At 43.2% G+C, this 23,129-nt stretch overlaps 1 protein-coding gene across 1 annotated transcript in view; it reads right to left on the reverse strand.

Annotated features, from left to right (window-relative positions):
* Nucleotides 1–23,129, reverse strand: part of SFXN5 (sideroflexin 5) — a 111,881-nt gene that overhangs the window by 67,726 nt on the left and 21,026 nt on the right. Inside the window, exon 3 of the mRNA XM_062574473.1 lies at nucleotides 1,578–1,604. Coding sequence (XP_062430457.1) covers nucleotides 1,578–1,604 — 27 coding nt within the window. The remainder of the gene's footprint in view (nucleotides 1–1,577; nucleotides 1,605–23,129) is intronic.

The following is a 23,129-nucleotide window of genomic DNA, read 5'->3' on the forward strand; positions in this document are numbered from 1 at the left end:
CCTAACAACACTAGAGCCCCAAATATAGAAGTGTCTCTTGCTTGGCAGCACAACCTCCCCGAAGACCACCCACCACCGTGCCTTAACCCAAGCAGGGAAAAGGCAGCTCTAGAGGGGGAAAAGGGAAATCTATTTTCTGTCCTCAACTGCTTTCAGCGCCTCCGCTGAGGTGCGGCTTGCCGCTCTGGATGAAAGCCTGCCCGCCCAAAGCAAGGGAGAGCCTTCGTTCCGGCACGAGGGAGGGGAGCACAAGCAGGCAGGCGGGCAGAGTTGCTTCTTCTGGTGGGAACGAGGGCGTCAGTCAGTGCAAACCACTCGTGCCACGGAGCCCTAAGCCCTCTCGCTACGAGTCAGCAGCGCAGGCACGGCGAACGCTCACTGCCGGCCGCACGAGGAGCCGGCGGATCCGACTCCTCACATGCCACAGAAGACACAAGGGCTAAATTACCTCCCTACAGGGGTTGCCCTGAACCTGGTCCTAAGTCTGAATTCATCTGACGCAAGCTCTAACTGCTGCGGGATGGGAATAACTCTCTGCACGGGGACTGGGGGGGGAAATCGGAAAGCTGGACGAGTAGAGCCGCCCTTTCCTGGGGTGCTTGGGAGCAGCGACGCTTCTGAAGGAGGGGAAGATCAGTTCCCAACGAACGCCCTAACAGATTTCAAAAGCAGCATTCAACACTTCCAGAGTAAAAATGAGTCATTCATATTAGAAAATTAACGACATGCACTCCGGGAAGGCAGGCTATTTAACTTTATTTTTAAAATGATGGGTTCTAGCATCACTTCCACTAACTCCATTGACATATCTTCCCCCGAATGCGGTGAACAGGCATCAGTAATGCGCAACACCAGGAAACTCTTCCCTCATTTGTAGGTATTTGTAGATACAAGTCTGCATGCCAAATCCAAAGAAATCTTGAATTTTCTTTCAGGATCCAACAGAGTTTAAATAAAAACTTGTAGGCACGCTCAGCTCCTGGTAAAATAATTCTCCTCAAACACTAAGAGATTTGGATTTGCCAGAGGAACGTGCCCAGCCACAGCTTCTCATGAGCTAGAGGAGCCAACCGCGGTGGCTGTGGACTGCCCAGACCAATTCTGCTCTACTGAGGAACAGCAGACTATGAAACTCATTCAACCAAACTCTACAACGAGCCTGGGCAGCTGCCCCAGCATAACCTGGCCGGGCAGGAGGGAAAAACGATCCCTACGTGATCTGGGACTGCAGAGGAGAGAGGTATGTCTTGGTTTTAAGCCTCACTGAAGAACTGTCAAACTAACTTTGAAAGATTGAAGACCAGAAATCTCTTGACTAGCTAGGAAGGCCAAAATGGAGACATCAAAATATGTAAATAAATAAATAAATCAGAATCGAGGGTAGAAACAGTGTTCTTGGCATATAGATTTATGTGGCAAGATAGAACAGCAACGGACAAATCCAGTAAGGCAGAAGAGGACAGCACTTTCTTGTTTAGCAAAAAGGGGAAAAAAAAAACCAAGCAATATTTTAAAACAGTAATGATATATGAAAAAGCACATTACCAGCCATATTAAAAAAAAAAAAAACACATTACCTGCTTTATTTTTTGAGCTTCCCACAGCTAGAAAAAGAAAAGAGAACATTACATTTAAGAGAGCAGCATAGCTTTCACAATCCCTAGTTTCATTCAAAACCCCAAATATTCACCTTATAGCTGCCACAGTAAACGAATGGGAGGAACTGCTTTACGGCAGACTCCTTTTCTGCATCCTCCCAGGACCTCACACTGCTATTTCAGGGTCCTTTATTCACTCTGAACTCTTTCAAATTTCGGTGTCCAGTAAGATTACCAGGCCAGAGAAGACATTCTTACATTCTTTCTTAATTTGAAAGATCAGAAAGAATAACACATACCCCCCCCCCAAAAAAAAAGAAAAAAAAAAGAAAAAAAAAAACCACAGAATTTGTACTGTGCTTATCTTCTTAACTCTGCCGCGCATAGATCTCAATGTAAATTTAGCACAACCTTTTCCTTGAACGAGCTCCTGGTTTTCCTGCGGAAATCAAAGTTTGCTGGAGAACAAAGGTGGAGCAAACATTGCAGCAGCATCTACACAAATATCTCTTCAAATAAATCCTGCCAATTAGACTCAGCACAAGAAGCCTCCACTATTCTTCATTTTTTCAGAAGAAGGGAAACATTCTCATTGAAAAATACTCAGAAAGCAGAAAAAAATCTGTTTAAAACTCATGAGCGCCTATTTTTATTTACTAATCATTATAATCTAGCAGCACCAGAACACCTCAAAAAAGGCACAGACGGCAGAAATCTGTGAACACTGAGAAAAGCATATCATAAGCAAAAACCATATCATACACATTAGGTATAGACAGAGGCAATGAGTAGCAGGGCACAGTACCAAGAGATGCTGGAATATACTGCACAGCCTCTGACTTGTGATGGTCTGCTATATAACAAGGCCAGAGGACTTTCCTTCTTGAATTATGCATAAATGCAAATGATGATTTTGGAAAAAAAAAAAATCTTGATGTATATATTTCTGGAGAAACACACACACACAAACAAAAAACAAACAAAAAAAACCCCACACAACCACAATCCCAGGATTACAGGAAATTGTCACAACGGTTAAATTATCTTTATTATTATTAAAAAAAAAAAAAAAAAAAAAAAAAGAGTTCTACCTTTCTGGCTAAGGGCTGGCTTCACCTCCCAGCCACTGGCTCATGTTACACTCTGCCTGACAGCCTTCAGAGCTGCCTATTTCTGTTCTTCACGCAGGTACTCAGAGCTGCTAGTCACCCTTTAACCTGCGCTCAAAATAAATAAATATATAAATAAAATAAATTAAGAAAATCACAAGAAAAATTTTTAACAGAGCCAAAAGACTGGCTGCTTCGTTGGCAACACACGTTTGCCAATCTTTTAACCACCCTTGTGGCTCTTTTACATCTTTCCAATTTGTCAACATCCTCTTGAATCGAGGATGCCAGGAACCAGACAAATTATTCCAGCAACAGTGGTACCAGTGCCAAATCAAGGCTAGGATAACCTGATGATTTGCACTCTGCTGTTTATAAATCCAAAGATACTGATAGCTCTTTTTGCTGTAAGAGAGCTCACATTTCTCTGATTTTCCACCAGAATACCTACTTAAACGCCGTGCGCCTACTTGGTCACCCAGGTATTCAACACTGGTTTTGTTTAGGCTGTTGCCCTTAAGGCCTGAATTAAGCCCAGTTATGCCACTCTTCTTCCCCTGAGGCTCAATGCTTCCCCCAAATAAATACAAATTGAGGAAAACACTGCTGGAATAAGGCAATTAGTCTTTTACAAACAACAAGGCAATCTACCTACTAGGGCATCGAGCCAAGCTCTACCTGCTAGCCCTAAAATCCAAAGGGTGGGAGGCTGCATGCCGAGACAGCTCACAGGGCTCTTCCGCATTCGGCCAGGCTGTCGAGCCCGCGCGCTGGCTCAGAGGACCTCCACGGGGCGAAGATGCCCCAGGTGATGAACCAGAGTGTCCCAGCAATCCTGCGGCTGCCCACGTCTCACCTAGCTTAACGCGGGATCATCTTGCCTCTCCAACTGCAAGCGCAAACGTTAACACAAAGGAAGACGGATGGTTTTGGAGCCAGCTCTACAGCTGTTTTGGTCAAGATATCTAATTTCATTAATTGATCCCAATATTTATGCATTTTCCTGCTGCAGTGCAAATATTGTTAGAACATGAGATTTCATTACTTCTCAGAAGGAGACTTTACAAGATGCACCTGATGAGTCACCTACAGATTCTGCCAGCTCATTTTCACTTTTTTATCCTCTAATTCATTTTCTGTCTGCAGCCTTTTTCAATAGCTTCAGTGCTCCGAGCAGTCTTGCCAGTTGGGGGGCTCGTTTCTGAGAGCATGTCTCTATTTTAGCTAGAGATTTCATTCACACCCTCTCTGGCCATCTTAGAGAAGCAGCCAGATTTTGATCTCATCTATACGAGCGTGAAACCAAAGCATCTTCACTGGAGCATGTGGAACTACTCCAGATTCATGCTGAATTTATGTTAGAATTTGGTCCACAATCTCTAAATATAATCAATCTATCTAGGGTGGGTCTCCTCCAATAGATCATCTTGCTTTAGATAAGCTCAGCTGCATATTAATAGACTCCAAGCTATAGCATGTGCAGTTAGGTCTTCGCAACCTCTCCAAGCATTTTGCCACCACTCCAATTTGGGTGCAAGGACCATACATGCTCATACATGCATTTACACCAAAAAAACTCTGAGGACGAGCGGAAGGAGATGCAGACCACAGCTAACAGATTTCCCTTTCTGCAAAGCAACCTAAACAGGTATCCACAGGCAAGTTAATAACTCCTGAGAAATATATATGATTTTTGGTTGGCAGGACCCTTGTTAGCCTTCCTTACTTAGCAGTAGAATAGCAGCTTAGGGATAGCTCTCAAAAAAGTATTTATTTAAAGAGTATATCCACCCCAAATCTATTAGCTAACACCTGCCATGATAAAGGTCATACACAGGGAACCACATATTCTTAAGAGATTAATTTCTTTGCTATTAACTACAGTAAGATTTCACAGTTCTGGGCTCAAAGATGTCTTTTTTTTTCCCCAGCTATACATCCATGAAGTTTCACTGAGACTAGAAAACCATGTTTACAAATTGCCACGGCTCGCCTGTGTTTGCAACCGGCTCCAGCGCTGCTCAAACAAGTGGCCAACTCTGCGCTACACAAGCACAGTTGGCTGTACCGAGACCACCTACTACACCGCTTAAGTTGGACTCGGCTGTCTAAGATCAAGAGAGCAATGACAGATTCGCACCACCTACTCCCTTCTGCTGCCAGACCCTACCTCCCTACACAGCCAACGGAGACACAAAGGCGCATTTGAGCGATTCATGCCGGGAATCCGTAATAGATGTTCTTACCGCTTCCCTCCTGCATAGGCAAACAGGATTTGAGGCTCTCGCGCACTACACTAAGCAGACATGCAAACACGCTATCTTAAATCCTAGAATACGTACTCTAAATATGCCATGTCAGGAATTACTCTGTATGCAGAAAAGCCCTGACTCTCTGGCTGCACTTGAAAAGCGCATAATGACAAGGCACAGTTGTTTCCAAAGAGTTAATGAGGAGTAACGTGGTTAGGTAAGCTCTACACATAACAAGCAACGCAGCAGGCTTAGCGCCGCAAAGACCCACATTAGACATTGCACTAACATCACTCACAACGGTTAGCAAAATGCCCCTAGTAAAGACAAAGTAGACAAGGAAATCCACGGAAGAGCAAAGAGTTTTAGTTGCTCTATTTCATCCGTCCAGCCGCATGGAGACAGAACTCCGCCCCAAAGCCTGCGTGTCCTCTTCTCGCTGCATCAGGGCGCTTCTCTCGCCCCTCCACAAGATCCCGCCCGCACCCACGAGCGCTCGATTTTAACGAGGTAGCAGTCTGCAGTTTGCACCCCATCAGCAAGTGCCAGTTGTTTCACACTCTGGGAGCTGCAAGGTTTATTAAAGCAAAGCTCCGATTATCCCACACTGAATTCCAAATATTTCAGTGTAGGGACTGGAATGTGTAATAGAGCAAAGCTCATTCTCAAATACAAGAGCAAGCTATTTTTCATGTATGACGTGGCCATTCAGGGGACAGCCTCCAAAATCAGATGTTCTTTTAATCAATCCCAGTCATTCATAAACAAAACATAACTTACCACACTGAAAAGCTCACTGACAAGCTCACACTTCAGGCCAATAGCAGGAATCTGGCATCACATTAGAGTGAAGCAATAATAACAGTTTTACTTCTTTCTAGATCCCTGAACTAGAAGTCAAGTGGTCAGAACAAGACACTGGAGATGGACCTCACCTCCAAGACATCTACAACACAAACAACTACCGCAGCGAGTTCTCTGGACTTACTTTATGCCAGTGGGCAGAAGACAGCTATTTGTCTCATCCTGACTAGTTGAGTGGTCCAGGCTAGATGACTTGCACTCCAACAGTACTAATTTCTCTCCATTGACTTTCAGAGGGATGCCGCATGGTTAGTTCTGCATAAAGTTATGCATGGCCCAAGATGTAAAAACACCCTAAATTGTCAAGCACCTGCAGCTTGTACCCACTTTGGCACGGCTTTTTTTGGCATCTTTCAGATTCTGGTGGGAATTGCATGAAAGGTGAAGCTTTTTAGGCTGGAACATTGAGGTTTGTGTTGCGTTTTTTCCGAACAGGTCATCACACAGGTTTAGCTGAGCAGTGAGCAGGCGAGTGCTCTAATCTGCTTTTTGCTTTCCTCTCCTGGCAGCTCCAGCTCCACCAGGGCCATCTGCATGAATCAGGAGTGCTCATGAGCAGATCACCACAAAGTTGGCAGGGCTAGCTCGTATGTATCTTCCTTGTAAGGCTGAACGTACTGGAAAACTTCTAATACTTATTCCCTGTGAAGGTCAGCAGGTGACATGAAAAGAAGTAAGTATGCCTGTATTTTTAACTGTTTTTTTTAAAACCTATTTTTACGTGGCACTGAAAACCAGTGCCAATCACAAGGCAGTTTGGTGCAGCCTGATGGAGCTTCCTGTTAAGATCCATTCTGCTCTGCTCTCCACCCTGCACTTTTTTCTTTCCCAAAAGCGTGATCACTCGTGCTTTGCATGCCTTTCTCCCACTTCTCTCCTGCCTGCTCCAGCCTGAGTCCCAAAACCCACATTTCCCACTTCTTGAAAAGTGATATTTAACAGAGAGGCAAATGCACACTCCAAGCTCCAACCAAAGCATTCAATTATGGTTAAATGCTTTTAGACAGACAACAGTGGACTTGCATACCTTTTGGCTCTGCATTAAACATTGCCTAAATGCCTGCAAATCTGGTAGAGGTGCCTTCCCTCACACAGCTGGTCTGCATGGAATCTGATGTCTTCCTTTATTACCAGCATGGAAAACAAGATAACATAACCCACAATCTATATTTGCTCCTCACTTGGAAGTCTTGCTTCTTAGACACTTTCCAACTATGCTCCTAACAATCTTCACCTTTGAAAGGCTTTAACTCCAAGGAAATAAACCTCAAACGAGCCACGCACGGGCTAAATTACAAGGAGAATCTACACATTTTCAGTCCTGCTTCCAACACCAAAATGCATCAGCAAAAAGACACCCTTTCCATCCTAGGCATCACTAAGTCACAGCTGCTGGCCGCTTTCAGAGCCATAAAGCCCTCAAGAAAACCTGCCTGTTAAGAAGCATCTGCTGAGACACCAGGACTGTGGGACAGCTGTAGGGTGGCAGGAGCCATGTGGGGACACCGCGTGCAGTGCCCATACATGCTGCAATGCAGAGCACAAATTGTTGGGAATCAAATTGTGAACCAAGAGCAATTCCACTAAAATGCACAGATTTACACAGATACAAAACCAGTGTAGGTGGAAAGAGAATCAAGTCCTAACCGATAAAAAAAGATTGCACTTAAATAACACTTCACTGCTTCGCAGCACTCAATAAACATTAACTAATTAATCCTCACAGCATTCTACTGGAAAGGTTTAAACAGACTAAGAAGCACTCACAAAAAAATGTTTCTTGTGCCAGGGTCAGAGAAGGACTTGGATGCCATTACATAGTTTAAAGCACAGCCTTGGAAACTATGATGGCTAGTGCAAGGAGCTTGCTCAAGATCAGATTTGTTTCAGCTTACTTTAGCCCAGACAGAACTTGTGAATCAAACCTAATTTGTAATCTAAATGTGAATTTAGAGAGAGTGTCTCAATCCCCTGATGATTAAATGAAGCTAAGGCAGTCTGCTGCTGAATAAAATCTTCTACAGTGGAATTTAGCATGGTTTCATTAAGGTGCATTAATCTACCACCCCTCCGCTTCTGCTCAAGCTCCCTAAATGCCTTTTGGCCTGATAGCCTGGACTTGATGCCTAAAATGTTCAACCTATCTTAGACCAGGTCACAGAGTCACAGGGGAACACTGAGACTGCAGAAGACAGAATGTCCAAGTGCAACCCCTGGACCACCAAACAGGCTACTTTCTCAAAATGAAACGGAAGCAGCAGGACAACTGATACATCTCGTATCCTGCAAGAGACCAGAGGAAAAAAGTACAGTTTACTGCAAATGGACCTCTTCGCTCTTCATCAACACTGCTACGAAAAGCTATTATTCTCCAAAAGGGATGCTGTTTAGACTCTGATAGATTCATTGTTCTCTGCTGTGTCTGGGACAGCATGAGTGGCTCTTCCCGCTGCTAACATGATTGAAGGAAGAACACAGTAATAAATACGTGCCCATTAAGCTGGTGAGTCTTTTTTCACTTCACTGATACTAATGGGGAAGAAATGAAACAGTTTCAAAACAGCAAGTTGCCAAAACTGCATTTGGAAAGGCTCAAGAGTGAGAAGTCACAACTGACACCACGGTTCATGCTCCGCCAACGCTCCCAGGAAGGGGCTGGCTGGAGGAATAGCGAGTGTCTGTCTCCAAGGGACAATTTCAAAAAGCAGCATTTTTCCTCTCACTACAGATCATTCAGGGTATTTTTCCAGCCACTCTCGTGTGTGGAAGGGGTGAAGCTTTCCGAGTGGAGCTTCTAAGAGTAACAGAGCAGAACAGGACAACAGAGCTGCCTCACTGCTATCTTGATTTCTAACCAACAGATAAGCATGCATCGTAACATATGCACATATATAAATATCTTGTCAAATGAGCAGCAAGAGTGAGTAAATCTAGGGAACTCTGTTGGATGAGGTGACCTCCCAAGGTCCCCTCCAACCTGAATCATCTTACGATACTATGGCAGACACAGAGGAAGATCTAGTTCCTGCCCTGCATAGCTCAAAATCTAAATATCTGGGGCTTCAAAGCCACATGATTCTAGCCAGGAGGCAATTCAGAGCTCAAGATGTTTAGTTTTGGTCTGAAGAAACCTGGTTCATCTCCTACGTTCACCTGCTCTCATCCTCACCAGCTCAAGCAGATACACATTTAAGGAACCAGAGCTCTACCATCCTTCCCCTATCCTAGGGGCGCACTCCCTTCCCTGCCTTGTACCAGCACGGATGTTCACGCAGAGCAGAAAAAGTTCAGGGAGCTGCTCATAACAAGAAATGAAGTGCTTCAGAGGTGGGGGAAGGCAGCTTTAGATTTTTTTTTTTTTTTATTAAGATCAGCTCTCTGAACCAGCTGTGCCAATGCAAGCAAGCAAGGAGGTGGGAACACATGGCCGGGAGGAGAGACGGCAGAAACATGGCAGTGCTGACTTAGAGCAGCTTATGCTGTCATGGCATCACACTTTCCCTTACAATATTCTGCACACAGACCAAATTTGTATCAGTGCAGGTATAAAGTGCAGAGAATGACAGGAGTACAGTCTTCATTATGGGTGCACACTCAAAGAAACAGCTATTTCCATCAGGCTAACACCCGCATCTGTACAAGGGTTACATTCAGTAAATGCCATTAGTTTAACCTCTTCTTGGTCCCATGTTGGCATTAAAAAGTAAAAATCTTGTATGGAAAAAGCATCATTCAGTACTCACTCTTGTGTGTCCTTGTTCAACGCACCAGCAGCGCTCTCAGACACTCCTGCCAGTGCGTTGCTATTCTGCGGCTCTTTACCTCTCTCTACTGGCAGGACCAAAGGGAAGAGCTGGGGCACCAGACGAAGAGCGAAGGGACAGGTGGGAGGTGTGAGAGGACAAAAAACCTTCACCACTCTATTCCGTGGACTGTATTCTGTGTCTTGTTTAGACATCAGCTTTTTAGAACATAGTGCTATGAGATGGCAAATGGGCAAATCAGGGCTCTGTCCTAGCTGGACCAACAGCCTCATGTCACAACAGGCACTCAACAGCAGTAGCTTTGACTCTTGGAGGCTAATGCAGCAGCTAATTCCACCTCCATTTCAAAGGTGGAAAGAGACCTCAGGATTCAATGCACAACATGGACATGTTTTTCTGGACGCGCCAGCAACGCATGGAACTACTGCAGAGAACTTTAGCAAAGGAAACAAAAACATGGGCATTTCAGGGGAAGAGCTGAAAGAAAAGACCAGCGTTAAGTCTGCAACAAAATCTCCCGAGCGCTGATGCCCTGCTGCAGCCCTTCAACGGCAGACGTTCATCCTGCGTGCTGCTGTGCCTCACCAGGGCTTGGCAGCATCTGACGTTCACCAGCCTTTGAGAGGGCTTTTCTGCAATGCACATTTCTGCAGCACAACAACCACACAGCAAAAAGCAGCTGTGTCGGAAAACAGGAACGATTTAAATCTCTCTTTTTCTGATAGCCGTTGAGTGCTGCTTCTCTTAACTTTTACCACTGCTGACATGCCAGCACCAATCTGTTCCTCCAATCTGTGCTGGTCTGTTGGACAGGTTGGAAAAGGGACTCACACACACAGAGGACACAGATGCAATGCTACAAATTAGTGAAAGAAGCCTGAGGATAAAGGACAAAAGCCACATCGTTATGCCTGCAGTTGGTACAGCCTGGTGGTTTGAGGATAAACCTCAGCACTGGTACTCCAGGACCAGAGAAAACGTCCACTTTCAAGGAAGGTGTTTCTTGATTCTTATTTATCAGGCTGATATTTTGTGACAAGTGTTTTTATAGAAGAAAGTACTCCCTCAAATGAAACCATTTTACTCCAGGGGAGATTCCCCACAGGAGGCAGTTTGGGGAATTGCCTGCCCTGTTTAGAATTGGATATGTTACAGTCTATACCTTCTGCTGCAAATTGGCTCCGAGTGCACTTGTGTGTGTCATTTTCACCTACCCACTCTCAGATATCACCAGCCACCAGAGTTTTATGCTAAGGGCCTGATTCTGCCAGCCCTGTATGCCACCAGTGGAAACCTTCACTAAAAACGGCTTGCAACAGCGGGCCTTCTAACCCATCTCTCTCGCTGCGTCGCAGGCTGTAAGGAACACAACCTAAAAAGGTTGCTTAATGAGCGATGGCTTAAATGAGGAGCACATATAAAGTGCTAAAGAACACACCAGCGAGACAAAGCAATCCTTATGGAACAGCAACAATTCAACAGCATCTCCAGAGCTGGAAAAGGTGGGACATACATTACAAATGAACTGGTTTCTCCCATCAACATGAAGCCTACACATTTCCTTCTCCTCCCCCCTCTAAGAATCATACTAATTTAGTTTCCTATGGGACCAGTAGATGAAACAGGATGACAACTACTTCATGCCAGCACTTCAACCACACTAATCCTCTGCAGAAGGAGCTCTGTGACCAGCATAAGTAGAACATCTACCAGGATTTCCACATTTCCATTTTGACAGCCAACAAGAACTAATCAAGGTAATAAGAAGTTTTGTAATCTCTCCAGGTCTCTTGAAGATAGTTTTTATATCTAGAGCAGAATTAGAAACTGCTGTTTCTTCCACCAAAGCACGTGTAGATTTACGCAATTCAGTTATTCAATTCAGAGACATGCAGCAGTCCCCACACTCCCGTTAGGAGAGCAAACACCCCCAAAGCATGCAGGGGGACTGTTCTTCAAGTAGTTTTTATGCAATTCTCGTAATCCCATTGAAGTGTCTAACCCAAATAACCAAGAGAACAGAAATAAACTCTGAATGGTGGCATTACTATGAATATCTTACTTACTCTTACTTACTTAGAGAAGAAAATCAAAATTATAATAACCTGTCAGAGAGGGAGGTTGACCACAGTTTGGGGTATTTCCACTAGAGAGAATGTTTTTGGATTTTAATAAGTGGAATGAAAACACCCAATTTCACTCATATGTAATCAAAACTAAGTGTGGCTTTCAAACACTGGAAGAAAAGGCTGGGCAAATGAGCTAAGTTGATGGGAAGTAGTTTGGAGCATATTTTCTTGCTCAAATACATAGTACTGAATAAACAATAATCAAACACGTATTCATCCTTAGCTTTGCTAAGTACATAAATTATGTACCCACTATGGTAAAAATCATGTTTTGAAAACATGATTTGTTTGAAAATGTTTGGAAACATTTTTCCAATGTAGAAAATACTGTCCATTCCCTCATTAAAAAGCTATCAGCAGTCTAGCAGCTATTGACAGTTAGGAGATCAATTCTTCATTTTTGCTAATAATGCCCAAGAAATAGGTTTTTACCACCTTGAGTTATTGGTCATGTTCCCGAGCAGTGAAATCACTCTAGTTCAAGAACAAGTACGAGAGCTGCTGGATCAGTGTGAGACCTGCGAGCAGTAAAGATGAACCGAGGGGGTTACTGATACAAAGGGAAGTACAAGTCCGTGGTGGCAACCAAAGAAGCCAGCAAGGGGCAGACCCAAAGGAGGAAACTCTCCACTTTTCACAAACGCTTGCGCCTCAGCCTCTCTCTCTGACACCAAGACAAGCACAGAGCTAATGCACAGAGGAGCAGAAAGATGGTGGAAGGAATGTTATTAAAAATGTAAATGTTGGGAGCGTTGAAGTAGTCCACAATCTTCTCACTAAGAGCACAACTGGAGATAAACAGCATTTATTCTGCAATCTAGCTTAGAGACGACCACGGGAAACAGGAGCAATGCATGACTCTGGCTGTCCAGAGAGGTTTTTTGTTGTTTTTTTGCTTTGTTTTGTTTTGTTTTGTTTTTAAAAAAAGAACACTCCACAATTGTTCCATTTCAACTCATTTTGAAAAATCTGTTTTGAAAGGGAAAAGAAACACTCTCTCTATAAAGGCCTGCCAAGAAGATAAGAAGCGTTCAGGAGATATTTGACATAATTTTAGGCATTTATCTTTTCATTTTTCATGCAATGAAATCATTTCAGCAGGGGCAATATAGATTGAACTGAGCTTTTGGTATGCTTTCAGCTACTGCCTGGCAATCCTTGATGAGAACCACAAATCTCTGAATGGGGAGGGAAAAAAAAGAAAGAGTTTGAGCACTGTCTAACATGGTGCACCACAGAACCAGATCAGTCAAAAAATTAAACAAATATCTCAGTCAAAGCAAGTTATCTTTCAGATTTGGAAGCTGGCATTTAGGGGGTTTACCGAGTTGTTCACAATGCTAATAAATTAAAACTCTGCCCAAACTTTTACCTTTAAGACTAAGGTGATTATCATTGTAATTCTGACAGTGATGCCAAGTAGCCCATTCGGACATTTTGTACCATCTGCCTTCAGCCTTCTCTACCTGTGAGCCATACCCCGTGAATGTGTACAAAGCTCATTATAAAAGGAGAAATTGAGAGGTACTAGCAACAAAACTCTCTGGATGGGTTAGGAAGGGTTTTACAGAGTTACCAGCTATGTAAAGCATTGGACAGCTCAGTCACTTAGTCACTTACTCCACCATCAGTGCAGGCATGCCAGTCCCTCTCTTCAAAGCAAGCACCTCATCCAAGCTGCATTGGGTCCCTTTTCTCAACCAGCACTAGAATGACTGCAAACACAACTAAAATGACATGAATTATCTCCTCAACTTACTGCCCTGCAGCCAAAGGCCATTCTGCAGACAGGGGTGCACACAAAAACCATAAAAATGGCAACTCACTTAGGGCAGCAAAACAAAAAAGTGTTCTCCAAACTTCTTTGGCTCACGGATGGAAAATCTGGGGTGAAATCAATGCAAAGGAGACGCTCCCCTTCCCCCAAAGCAATCAACCAGCACATCGTATGTTCTGCAAATACCACTGTAATTAATGAGACACTTACAGCTGCGTATATCTGGCACGCTCTTATTACTGGTAAGCTTGCCAGTCAGCTGGATCTCCCCACATGCTCTCCTTGAGCTTCTCCTCTGCCCTCGAGTTAGACAACAACTGATGGTCAGAGTACAAGTCCCATGACATACGCTCAGAGCTGCTGCTGGTCACAAGTCCTCCAAGCATAGACAACATTTACAGCCCTGTTTTCATTAGATTTATAGTTAGATCTTCCTCTCTGCCTCAAAGGAGGGAAGGAGATTACTTGGCTATGACTGACCGACATGGAAAGTTCCATCATGCATCATGCCACCATAAACTTCATTTTATTATAGATCTAGGCCATTAACTGTTTGGTAGAAAGGGCTATCACCAGCAAAAGTGAAAATTAGTTCGTTTTTTAGAAAAGAAACAGTGCTTTCTATAACAATTTTTGAGCAATGTTTAGCCTGAGTATGAGAAAAAGAAGAGAATAGACGAAACAAAGGAACTTAAAGAAAATTTTAAAAAATCAGTGTTATTTTGTGACTGCAGCGCAGCAGTAACCATAGGGAAAACGTTACCAAGTTAGCTCCATAACAAGAGAATACTATAGGGGAAGGAAACAACCAATGCCAATAAAAGACTACAAAGATTACCTCCCATGCAAAGAAAAGAGCATTCCCAGGAATATCTGCATGTGCAATGATTAATTGCAGTTTTCTTTTCCACAGCTTAGAACTGCAAAGTAATGCCCTCCTACAGGCTGAGTTTATTTCTAAATTGGTGGCTCTGCTTTAAAGGATAGAGATATCTCACCCATTTGGCTATTACAATTCTCTTATAACTGTCTACAATAGCATGTTGAAGATTTTCATCATCTTTCCTTGTAAGCAAACATAGCCAGGCACTTTATTCAAGTCCACTCAAGAACATGCTTAGGAGGGCAGGAGTATTCAGACATAAAGGATTCAAGGCTTTCAGACATCCCTTCAGGGGACATCACTGTCATAACCAAAGGGCTGGCTGGTCCATTGACACGCTGGGAAGCTCTTTGCTTAACTGAGGTGGAAGCTCCTCCTCACCTACACCCAGACAGACCATGAAAACTTCACAATCTATTTGGCACTTCTATTGCCAACACTGCTACCTCGATCTCCCATACATACTTTGCCCGGTTCTTTTAAGAAACTACAAGTAAAATGGTATTTTCCATCCTCTGTAGAATCAAAGGCATCTGGTCTGCTCATCTCAAGCCTTCTGGTAACCTTTTAAAGCTTAAGAGAAGATGTGGCCTACACTAGTGCTAATTTGGGGATCTAGGCATTAAAATCCTCATCATAAATTTTTGGAACTGAAATGCGTGCGATCTGTTAGATGAGACCAGACCAAAGCGGTCTCTCTGTAAGCAAAGCTCCTTCCCAGGAGAAAGAGATTCCACCCTTGGCCCTCCCAAAAGAAGGGGTACCTCTGAGATTTGGACACTAGGCTGAAACTTGGGAGACCCAGACCCTCTTCTCAGTTTTACCAAGTGCAGTGGCTTACCTAAGTGGAAAATTGTTTCACTTCGCTGTAGCTCAGTTTTCAATTCCAAAAACAACAGTATGAACAACGACCTCCTCTGTAGTCATTAAGTTTCCAGCCACTCTACAAGAGTGTTGGAGCAAACCATGGTGACAAAAGGGGAGAATCACTTTCTCCTTAGAAAGCCTCGGCCTTTTGGATGGTTTTCATCCATAGTAGCAACCTGCTCCTGTTCGATCTTTAAGGAGTTTGATCATTCCTTACAACCAACTCACTCAAGAAGCAAAGGAGGACTGATGCTTGCTGGCTTCACAAATCACTTCCTCAGGTTAACAAGCCAGTTTCAGCTGCTTCTTAAATACGGTCTGTCACTCCTGTTACACTGCAGCCTGAGCATACTGATCTATCATCTATTTTCAAGTCCCTTCCATCGTCACCCTTTTTACAGAGGTTGCAGTGTCACAGGAGAACGTTTGTGTCTCACAGCCTGCTGTTGGGATCCACCCAAGGCTAGCTCACCCTTCCCTGCTGTTTGGTTTAATTAATGCAGCAAAGGATACTTAAACACAATAACAAGGACATGCTGCAATTCCCACCCCAGGCTTCATGGATGTTTCTTGAATTCGATCACTGAAGAAAGTGGTATCCAGCTCCTTGGGAAAGCTGCTTATCCTACAGTCAAATGTAGGAACAAGCCATCTGTCAGCAGAGCCCACTTGAGACCCCCCAACACAATTTACACCGATCAAGACAAACTGTTCAATATTTTTATTATTTTTTACACTGATGCGCTGACATTTTTTCTAGGAAAGACATTTTTAGCCTCATTTTCTCTTTTCTGCTCCATCCCATAGCTTTATTTTACACTTGAACTCCTCCAGCTTGCATATTAAAGTTTGCCTCATGCTTATATTGTCACGGCTGAGGGAAACAAGTAACACAGGACACTTTCTTTCTCTCTTTCGATGCAATTCTGAATGAACTCTGGGTATACCCTAGGTTTATGACTATGCAAACCCAAAAATATAGGTCAAAAGCCTGTGTGGCTTGCCACAGTGAATGACTTGTATTTCATCTGCCTTAAGGCAGATGGGAACTGAGTCATCTACTGCTGCATCATTCTTTGCTTTCCTCTTTTTCTGAGCTCTAGTTTCTTTTTCTTACCATCAAATTACAGTTGACAGAACGTAGTGACATCAAATGACCAGGAGTGCGATGCCTCGTGGCACAAATCACACAGGAAAGGGATAATTCCCACTAAGTTTCTGTTGAAGCAATGCCTCATTCCCAAAACGGTACCCATCTCATAAGCAGCCGCTTCCTAAAGTACACACAAACCTCAGTTTTCTTCATTTACATCATACAGTTTCTTCACATGAAAGGCATCACATAGATACAAGAGAAGAAATAAAAGGGTTATTTAACGTGTATGGAGTTAAGAGAAGTACGCACTATTGTTTCTATCGTTTATTTCAGAGCTGCTCCAGTCCTTTGTCACAGACGCTTCTTACACCTGCTGAAACAGGTCTGCCAACAAAATGCTTTTCTTTGCTTTTCCCTTTTATCTTGGGCACTTATGAACCTCACCACTGCACACAAACACTGCGAAGGAGAGCTGGGAGACAGGACAATCTGAAGGCTAAGGTAGCACTAAGGACTAAAGCACTAACTCAGGAGAACGAAGTCCTGCATTTCTAGCCTTGCAAAGTCTATGTATGCATTTTATCCATATTTTGTATCACGATATGCCTTAGGACTGAATTCCTTCATGCTAGATGTTGTACAGACACAGACCATAGAAGAGCCCTTATTTGTTGGTATGTGGAGACCTGACTGTAACACCAACAAATACGAAAAAAAGACCAAGAGAACACCTGAAGAAGAGTCATAGTGATTTCTGTTTAATGATAATGACATGGATGTAAGAGGCTCAAAATGCAGTTTAACTCCTCTCCAATACTTGCCTCAGATTTCACAAGTTTTAGGTATTTATATAGCTGAGAGAGATCACCTAGTCCATCCCTCTGTCTCAAAGTAAGCTCAAGTTCTACCAAGAGCTACCACCTTCTTGGCAAACTGTGCTAAGAACGTCCCATCAGTAGGGTTTTTACAACCTCCTTTAATAAATCTACTCCATGCTCAGGCATCCCAACAGTAGCAACGCTACCTAGTAAGAAGCAGCGCTTTTGAAAATATATTCTACAATATAAGGACATCCACCAGATTAGCTGTAGCCCAAACAGTCCTCCATTTATTTCAGTGAAGGAATGGTAATTTTTATAACGGGAGCACAGTAGGAGAGAGGGCTCACAAACCACCTCTGCTGGTATAAAAACCTACGAAACCGACAGCAAGCTTTCCTTCACCAAAGCAAAGAAAGCTACTTTTTCAAATTCTTAATAATAAAACACACTTTGCAAGGGAAAGAGAAGTAATAGCTTTGATCAAAGATAATCAGTATTTGTGCAAGCAGAAAAATCCAAGTTTTCTACTTATTCTAAATAAAAATCTTGTCTGTTTCTTATTGCAAGCTGCTTGCAACCACCTTTGTTCAGCAACATTTGTAACAAGGAGATTTCAAAACAGCCCAACTTCTCTATCACATGCTGGAAGTTGAACTAGGAAGGACTGGCAGCACCACCGTAACAGTCAGCGATACAACCGAACACACACAGCACCAGATGCTACCAGTACAGACACTGGAACCACAGAGCAGTACTGCATTTGACTGTAGACACAGATTCCCCTTTGGACTGCATGCAGGAGCAGAAAGTCAGCACGTTTTTTTCTTTTACCTCTTTGTTGGTGACTCCTGGGGGTAAAGTTCCATGCTTATAATCCTCCAGCAACTGCACGGCTTCTTTCAGACGACTCTGCAAATAAAACAGTCAGCAACATTTGTTCTGCACCGAACTGATTTTATCTAAGGCAATGCTTAATCTATGCAATCACATCTTCTCTCATGCAGGCCTTGCAATGGGTCCTTCTACGCGTACGATATAAAACAGAAAACAGTTTAAGACAAAAAGGATCCATTTATGCCTAACGTAGAATGGATCGCTAAGAAACTGATTCACTCCACGTAGCAAACTCTCAGGTGAACATCTCCGAGCAACATCGACAAGGAAACTTCTGAGAAAGACTGAAGAGTTGACTTTGCTCCCACACCCCCTTCAGTGCAAGCCCTGGGCAGGTGCATCTAAAACGCACCAACAAATGCATTCAGATTGCTGAAGGGAGAAGCCTGCACATATGAGCTTATATAGCGAAGTATAAACCACCACCACCAAGAATCTGGTGCCCATTAAAATGTTACAGCGCAGCAAATTTGCTCCTGATTTCCAGCACTGCACATAAAGAAGGGCAGCTCCACCAAATCCAGCATTTCACAGGACAAAAGACAGGGCAGCAGCCCCACTTTGTAGCTACGCATTAGAGATCGAGTCGGGTTAATTTGTCTTAAATGCCATGACATCTTCATATACTTCAGATGGAGCTTAAAGTACCGCTATGCAGAACTGCTAACCCGTGCTGCTTTGTTATGGTGCCTCGAAAACATGCATTGAGTTGGGGGATCTGGGGGGAGGGTTGGTTTTGTATTTTTGACTATTGGTTCTTTCTAAAAATATCAAAGAATTGGTATCAAGTTGGTGGTGCAGTTAAAATTAGAATTGAAATATCAACAAGCACGCACGCAAAATCCCTAGCAATTAAAATAAATGCATGTGCAAATAAAGATCATCTTCACATTGTGATAAAACAGAAAAATAAATACATTTCATGTGTTTAAGTGATCACAAGGGCATTAAGCCATGCTACCAGCCTGTCAGAATCATCAATTTACTCCCAGAACTGTTATTCATATAAATGGAGAGTCTTTTGCAGTTGAAGCAGTAAAAGCTTTTTTAAAAATCTTCCTTATTATTGCTGAAATAATTTCTCCTACAAAAGAACAAGTCAGGTTATAAATGGTGGCTTTGGTGGGGTTAAATCTGCTTATCCAAGCCTGCAGAAAGAAGTAGATAACTGAGTAATGGTTCCCAAATATTCAAAGCCAAACAAGCTATTCAGATTAACATTTTAAAAAGATTGCTGCAGGTTATCTATCATCCAGATGAATAACGTGGAGTTCATTTGACATTTCTGCACTAGCTGTGGTGGTGGCTTTTTTTTTTTTTTTTTCCTAATAACATTACTGCTCGAGGACATTTTACAAATACAGAATATTTTGTCTAAAATAACATGCAGTGTGACTTTGATTCGTCAAAAGACCTGTGGTTTTACCGTCACAGTGTTAGGGCCCCTCACGATCATTACGAGCGCCAGTCTCACGCCGTCTCGTAAATAAGGCAAGTATCCTTCCAGCTCATTAGGTCCGCTTGTAGGCAGGATCAGTCGCGGGGAGGCTGCTTTCCTCCCTTTCATGCAAACATCAAAGGGGACTTTGTTTGCTTGGAAGCACCAGCAGTTACGCCAGCCCGAGAGCAGCAGCTAACGAACGGCTACTGCCTTTACAACGTGCAGCACAAGACGTTTAGTGGGAATTCCTTCACTCACCAGAGCAAGCATGTTGTGATTGGATTCACGACTGTTTTTTTTTTTTAATATAGGGTATGCTAATACCAAGCGTCGCCTATTTCCTGCCCTGGCATTTCCTATTTCATTCCCTTGCACTGATCAGCAGCCACTCAACAGAAGCGGGGAGTCTGTACAAAGATGCCAACAAGCCTCGATATCAGAGGTGGGAATGAGGTCTGGAAACAGCCACATATTCCCGGGGAAACACAGGCTCAGAGCTCAGGCTTGTTCTTTCCGAAGGCTAAAGCAAAGATCAGTGCTACTAGACCGAAGCTCACTGCAGCATGTCACCACACACGTGTACCAAGCGGTAAATTTTCACCTCTTGTGCTGAAATCGTGGAGATGCCTGGAGCGCAGACGCCTGTGCTAAAGCCAGATTATCTCGCAAATCTGATTCAGGTGACATAGCCACACTTTGACCCTTTGGGGGCTAAACGAGAAGATCATGAACCTGTTATCAAAGCACAGACTACTGTGAATCAACACACTACATACTCATAAGCAAATAAGGCTTTTAAAAACCTGATGTTTTCTGACACATTCCAGTGTCAGCCCAACCCTCTCAGGCTCCCTTTCTGACCGAGCCTGTCCCATGAAGGATGCCTACCAAGTCCCTGCAGAAGGGGATCACCGATTGTCCTTCTTGCACTTCAGTGCCTTTCTTGACCTTGCTCTAGACCTCCCAGAAGCAGGCTGGATTTCTTCATCAGCTGGACTTAGATCCATTCTTGGAGTTCAGCATCACCCTAGGCTGGTATAGAGGCATTCTCCTTCCTGAACAGCACTGGGTTATGCTAAGAACATGTAGGGTATCAGAAGAAAGAGAGTTAACACAAATCTGGACTATTTCCTAGCGACAGATGCAAGAACTTTCTTTTGCTATCCTCTTGCCTACTTCACTGGAGAATTAGGAAAATTAGAAAGCTGTATTTCTCACTTATTACAGATTTCAATGAGTATTAAAGATGAGTAACAAGGCGTGTACAAGAATCTCCTCACTTCTTGGAGGGTTAAGTAATCACCAATTTCACTTCAAAGAAGGCTGTAGAGACACTATGCGTTACAAGAATTGGAATTATTTAAAACAACAAAACCTTTCACTATTGGCTCAGGAAAAAAAAATCCATCTAGCTCAGACTTTCTCCAGCAGTGTCCATAAGCAGATGAACAGGGAAAAGCAAGAACTGGGCAAACAGAAATGATGTTTCCCGTAAGTACTCTCACAGCTTCCAGGGGCTGCTCAGGGGCTGCCCAAGCCAGAGGAGGTTTCTCTGCATTTAGCAACCTTCAGTGGACTTCTCTTCCTGCTACTTGTCCGGTATCCCCTGGAAACAACAAGTTGTCAGCATCCACTCTCAGCAACAAATGTGCCTTCCTTAAACCCTTTCCCTTATGCACATACACATTAAATCTCTCTTAAGATTTAAACTTCTCTTAATAAACCATTCTATTGTGCAAGAGGTGGATTTTAGATTTAGGTCCTTTCTCGGAAGAAACTTACTTTCTTTAGACGCATAAATAAGCTTGATCCGGATACTAAAGCGAGTAAGACTTGCAATACTTTTCCACATCTGTCCAGTATCCCACAGCCCTAAGAAATGAGTGCTTATTGTTTAAGCCAAAGTTACACATGAAATTACATATTTTCCTAGTAGGATGAACACAGGCTAGCAACTGTGGCAGGGCTGTGTCCTACAAAACAGATTTTCCCCTTTCAGAAGTAGCAGATGACGACTTACAAGGAACTAAAAAAAAAAAAAAAAAAAAAAAAACAGTTTCACTCCCAGAAGTGAATTTGCAAGGATTTGGAGCCAGGTTCCTATGCATTACTGACGCTGGACAAAAACGTCGGACGCTGTTCATAGAGAGAGGACTGGGACCTTGTATGGGAAGAAGTGCTGACCTCGAGCAACAGCACAACTCAATGAGCTGGAACCCAGTTGTACTAATGCGTGGCCAGGCCCTTGCAGAAAGGCATGACTTCCCGCGAGCCACTCAGGGCTCTGTGGCTGGAAGCGCTCTCCTTTACCCGGCACTCTGGTTCCTCTTCCTTTCTTGCATCTCGCCTCTCCAACAGAGAAGGCAAATAGTCCTAGCAGGTAGGAGGAACCCACGTACCATGTAGAAGATGCAGAAACACAGAAGGGCATCAAACCTGCTCTCCTGTTTAATATGCTTGGGCCTCATCACTGCAAGGGAAGTTTCGTTCTTTATCGTTCTTTCCTCCTTATTAATGAGCTGTGAAAGAATTTGGACTAAGGAGAAAGACCTAGTTAAGAGTACTGGATGATGACAGGAAAACTATGAACCACTGCAGCCCTGAAAAACAAATACAAATTTTACACTTTTTCAGGTGAGGCATTTCCAGTGTGGGAAGAGAAATAATCATACAAGATTATAACAGGATATTATTCTCTTTTAGTTCTTTTTTACAGCTTCTTGCCTTATGAGTCTCATGGTTACTTGCTTAAAAACCATCACATTTGTTCAGGTAGGAAAAAGCTCCCACCTACCCTGCATCCCAATAAAATATAATTGTGTAACATTTCAGATGATAGTCTGGTATTGCAAGTCAAAATCCAGAGGTGAAAAGCCAACCAAATAACTAATAACTGCAGATTCAGGGAACACTACCGTTCTTGCCTCCAAAGCTACAAAAATAAACCAGTGGTGCCAGCACAACGTTCTACAGAGCCATTTGTGCTCATTATTGGTATGTTTTTTGTCACTGAGATTACCTACACTGTGTGTCTTGCAAATTATCTACACAGAACAGCATGTAACTCTGAATGAAAAACTGGAAGTAATAGATGAATGGGTCTGTGTTCTATTTTTTTTCCTCCTTCTCTTGAGGAAATCTTAGTAGTTACTATAACAACCCTGGCCAGATCCCATCTTGTTTAGTATGGTAACAAACAGAAAACAAAAGGCCCAATTTTGCTTTTAAAATTGCAGTCTTCATGAATTTCCTTTCAGCTCCGTGGGGAGAGTGAACTTTCTCAAAGAAAAGCATCCCAGTACAAAATCGCTGATAGTTCCTACAGTTTGCAAGAAGTGGTGCAGAAAGCAAACAGGAATGTTAAATGTAAGCATCACATTAAGATGACATCTCCCAAATGGCTTGGAGGTGTTCAGGTAGGTTTGGTGACCTATTCACAGCCTCGATATTTTATTAGTGAAAATAGGTGGTTGCCTTTACTCTTCTAGAAAGCCAAGCATGTTCTTAACAATTTGAACCTCCAAAAAGACAGGAAATAACTTTACAGCATGCAGCAGCTCTGAATGCCAACCAGCTCCACTCCCTGCATTTCAGCACAGCACAGCATTATTATGGTAGTGGGAAATGTGTTCAC

This window comes from Rhea pennata, chromosome 4 (genome assembly GCF_028389875.1).
Source record: "Rhea pennata isolate bPtePen1 chromosome 4, bPtePen1.pri, whole genome shotgun sequence".
NCBI lineage: Eukaryota > Metazoa > Chordata > Aves > Rheiformes > Rheidae > Rhea > Rhea pennata.